Below are 3,712 nucleotides of genomic sequence, written 5' to 3' on the forward strand. Positions count from 1 at the left end.
CCCCCCCCCCCCCCCCCGTGGCTGCCCGTTCCTGCAGAGCCGAGCGCACACACAGCAGGTGCTGGCTAGCCCCTGGCGAAGGAAGGGCCCGGAACACAGCTGCCTGGGTTTCCCAAGTGGCCGCCTCCCGCCCTGACCCCTGGTCTGTCTGTCTCTGCAGAGAAGCACTTCCTGCGTCGCTCCCGCTCAGGGGACATCCTGGCCAAGAACCCAGTGGTGCGCTCCAAGAGCTACAACACCCCGCTGCTGAACCCCGTGGCGGAGCACGAAGCCGAGGCCGCGGCGGCGGGCGGCCCCGGCATCCGCAGGCACTCGGTCTCTGAGATGACGTCCTGCCCGGAGCCCCAGGGCTTCTCCGACTCGCCGGGCCAGGGCCCCGCCACCGTGGCCTTCAGACCCTCCCCGGTCCCCCCGTCGGGGCCCTGCCCCAGCAGACTGCACCCGCCCGCCCCGCCCCCTGAGCCCTGCCCAGACCCGGCCCGCGGCTCCCCTTCCTCCTCCAGCCCGGAGAACCTGGTGGGCCAGATCCTGGAGTCCGTGGACTCGGATTCCGAAGGGATCTTCATTGACTTTGGCCGGGGTCGTGGCTCCGGCACGTCTGAGTTCGAGGGGACCGGGGGTCGGCAGAGCATTGTGTGAGGGCCTCTGGTCTCTACCACCCCCGGGCGTGTGTGTGTGTGTGTGTGTGTGTGTGTGTGTGCACGCCTGTGGGGGGTGTGTGTGCAAGAGGTTTTTTACTCTGTCCCATCCAGCCCACCCTGGGCCCCTGGCCCTTCTGCCATCCTGAGTCTTTGTTGGAAAAACCGTCACCGCCCCAGCCCCCGGTCCCACCCCTGCTGGGTCGCACGGGCCACACGTGCACAGAATGGGCATCGCCACTCTGGCCCCTGCGTCCACATCCGCAGAGACTGAGAATCCTGCGGCTCAGCCAGGCCTCCAGAACGAGTCCCAGAGCAACGGAGGGTCGGTAGCAGACCCCCGGCGCCCTTCCCCTCACCTCAGGCCACACCGGGACGTCCTGAGCGTGCCTGTCCCACACCCTCCGAGCAGCCTGACCTCGCTCTGCCCGGGGCGGCCGCGGGCAGGAGGATGGAATAAAGCCCGTCTGCGCCCATCCGGAGCTCGTGTCTGCGACGCCAGGCCCCCGCCCTCGGGCCTCGCCCCACCCACGCCCACCCCCCACCCCCAGAGCGGGTGGGCTCCCGTTGCCCAGTTTCTGTGTTCCGTCCTGACAGCAGGGCCCAGCGGCCCCTGCGAGAGGAGCTGGACGCCTCCGGAGTGGCTGGGCCCAGCGGGTAGGGCTGCACCCTTAAAGGGTCAGGGGCGGCATGGCCACCAGGGGGCGAAGGGCGCCCGGGGTTTCTTCCTGGCTGGGTGGGGGGTGTGTTTGCACCTGGTTAGAATCCTGACCCCGTTCAGAGGGCTCGCCTCTCCTGTTGCTGGTGGAGGGGGGTGGGGAGTGTCCCGTGAGCTGACAGCGGGTACCAGCAGGCCTAGTGAAGGGGGCGGGGGCTTTGGGGGGTCAGGGGGTCGGGGAAGGGAGGCCGAGGCCGAATCACGGGGCCACTAGCCCACCAGGACCTGCTGGAGGAGCCGGCTGCGTGGACGCATTTCTCCCGCCCACCGGGAGCCCTGGCTTCCGTTCAGGATGCAGATGGCGGGGGGGGGGGGCAGGGGGTGTCGAGGAGCTCAGGCTCATCATTTGTGACCTGGAGCGCACTGCCTTCCGAACTCTACAACCACTTGTCACTCAGAAGTTGCTTCAGGAACAGGCAGGTGGCCCCAGGTAGGGCTCAGCCGCGCAGCTCGGGGAGCAAGAGAGTGACCCCAGCCTCCGGGAACTGGGCTTGGGGCTGGGAATCGGGCGGAAGGCTGTCCCTGGTCTGAGAACCAGGCAGAATGGCTGATGGGGCTGAGCTCCCGGAACTGCCCTCCTTGGCTCCCGGCTCCTTCACGGAGCTGGGGACAGGCCTGAGACTAGCTAGTGTAGGGGTGGGGGTGGGGGGTGGCCATTATCAGCAGGGTTCCCTCAAAGCAGAAGGGCCCCGCAAAGGGCAGAAATGGCAGGGACCTGGCTGTCTGGGCTCTGCCCTCACCGGGGTGCTGGGCCCCTGTTCTGCACCCACCTCCTAAGGATAGGGGCTCCTTTGTGGAGGTCTGAGCACCCCAGGCCCCTGTGGGCTCCAAAGACATCAGCCAGCACGCGAGCTCATGGCCAGGTGTGCCCTTTGTCTATGGGCGTCCTTGAGCTGTCTGACAAATCCTGCCCCAGAGTGGAGGGCGAAGGGGGCGGGGGAGGTCCCTTAAACCAGCCAGTGGTGCCTCACCTGCAACAGGATGGGTGCCGAGACGGGTCCTGAAGCAGTGGGGGGCTGTTTCGGCTGGGGCTGCCCCAACACTCCCTTTAAACGAGCCTCTCATCATGTGTGCCTGGATCATGTCCATGTACAATACCCAGCACTTTTGTTTATTTTTGAGAGAGAGAGACAGAGGGTGAGCAGGGGAGGGTCAGAGAGAGAGGGAGACACAGAATCTGAAGCAGGCTCCGGGCTCTGAGCTGTCAGCACAGAGCCCGACGCGGGCTTGAACCCACAAACAGTGAAATCATGACCTGAGCCGAAGTCAGACGCTTAACCAACTGAGCCACCCAGGCGCCCCATGGAGTTTCTTTAAAAGCAGACTGGGGGGGGGGACATTCCAGCTGTAGAAGAACCCATCCAACACCGCGCCCTGGAAAAGATCTGAGTCCGAGAGGCCTCTGGGCGCTAGTTTCATGACCTCCTGGGATACGTGCAGAGTGGACCACAGAGGTAAAGGAGGCTGTGGATGAAATCATTGGTTACATAGTTCATTCCTGGCCGTTCTGTCAGCAGCATCACCTGGGAAACTTCTCCAGCGGAATGTTCTCTCTGCATCCCCAGGGCCGGGGGCTGAGAAGCCTTCTTAGTGTTTTTGCCTTTGTTTGTTTCTTGTAGATTCTCCTGAGATTCTGATGACCTTGCCTTTCAAATATGGGATTTCAGGCCCCGCCCACACCTGCTGGTGCCCCATCTGCGGCTCAGCCAGATCCCAGGGGGATCCGGATTCTGATTCGTGTGCGAGAGCCACGCCAGACGCCAGAAACCCTCTGTGCCCAAGGCAGGTGCTGCAAACTTTTGAAAGGAAGAGTCCCACTAAACAGTCAAAGTCGATAGCGCTTCAGGTAGAAACATGCCAACACGCAGGCCGTGGACCATGGCACGTGTCGGAAGGGGCGCCTGCTGTCTGGCAACCTCATCAGCTGAAGAGGATGGTGAATAGGGGTGTGGGGACCCACAGAGGCCACACAGCGGGAAGATCTGGGGAACAAAAATGCTATTAAAAATTCATCTGGGGGGATGGGCAGCGCCTGGGGGGCTCGGTCTGTTAAAGGTCCGACTTCGGCTCAGGTCATGATCTCAGGTTCGTGAGTTCGAGCCCCGTGTCGGACTCTGTGCTGACAGCTCGGAGCCTGGAGCCTGTTTCAGATTCTGTGTCTCCCTCTCTCTGTCCCTCCCCGGCTCGTTCTCTCTCTCTCTCTCAAAAATAAATAAAAATTTAAAACATTGTCTTTAATTCATCTCAGGAAACCAGAACGGGGCCCTGTTCTCCGTCTCAGGGGGTCTTGAGTTGGTCTGTGTGCGTCCTTCAGGCATCCGGGGAAGCCCAGGGACACTTTCTCAGAACAGTGTTT

The 3,712-nt window shown here is 62.9% G+C and overlaps 2 protein-coding genes across 2 annotated transcripts in view; both read left to right on the forward strand.

Moving 5' to 3' along the window:
• The window catches only part of PRR5 (proline rich 5), a 26,045-nt gene extending 24,931 nt beyond the window's left edge, over nt 1–1,114 (forward strand). Inside the window, exon 8 of the mRNA XM_039235288.1 lies at nt 161–1,114. Within this exon, the coding sequence (XP_039091219.1) occupies nt 161–639 (479 nt within the window). The 3' untranslated portion in view covers nt 640–1,114. The remainder of the gene's footprint in view (nt 1–160) is intronic.
• LOC120233822 (retinoic acid receptor RXR-beta-like) lies at nt 842–3,418 on the forward strand. The gene is made up of 2 exons (XM_039235300.1): nt 842–1,295; nt 2,976–3,418. The coding sequence occupies exons 1-2, from the start codon at nt 866–868 to the stop codon at nt 3,359–3,361; spliced, it is 816 nt and encodes a 271-aa protein (XP_039091231.1). The 5' UTR covers nt 842–865; the 3' UTR covers nt 3,362–3,418.
• The last annotated feature ends 294 nt before the right edge of the window (nt 3,419–3,712 follow it).

The sequence above is a fragment of the Hyaena hyaena genome, unplaced genomic scaffold (genome assembly GCF_003009895.1).
Source record: "Hyaena hyaena isolate Hyena2069 unplaced genomic scaffold, ASM300989v1 scaffold_4, whole genome shotgun sequence".
Classification (NCBI taxonomy): domain Eukaryota; kingdom Metazoa; phylum Chordata; class Mammalia; order Carnivora; family Hyaenidae; genus Hyaena; species Hyaena hyaena.

Coding starts and splice junctions, on each gene's coding strand:
- LOC120233822 (XM_039235300.1), top strand. CDS start 866: ATGGGCATCGCCACTCTGGCCCCTGCGTCCACATCCGCAGAGACTGAG. Junction 1,296..2,975: donor GGAGTGGCTGGGCCCAGCGG/GTAGGGCTGCAC, acceptor TGTTTCTTGTAG/ATTCTCCTGAGATTCTGATG.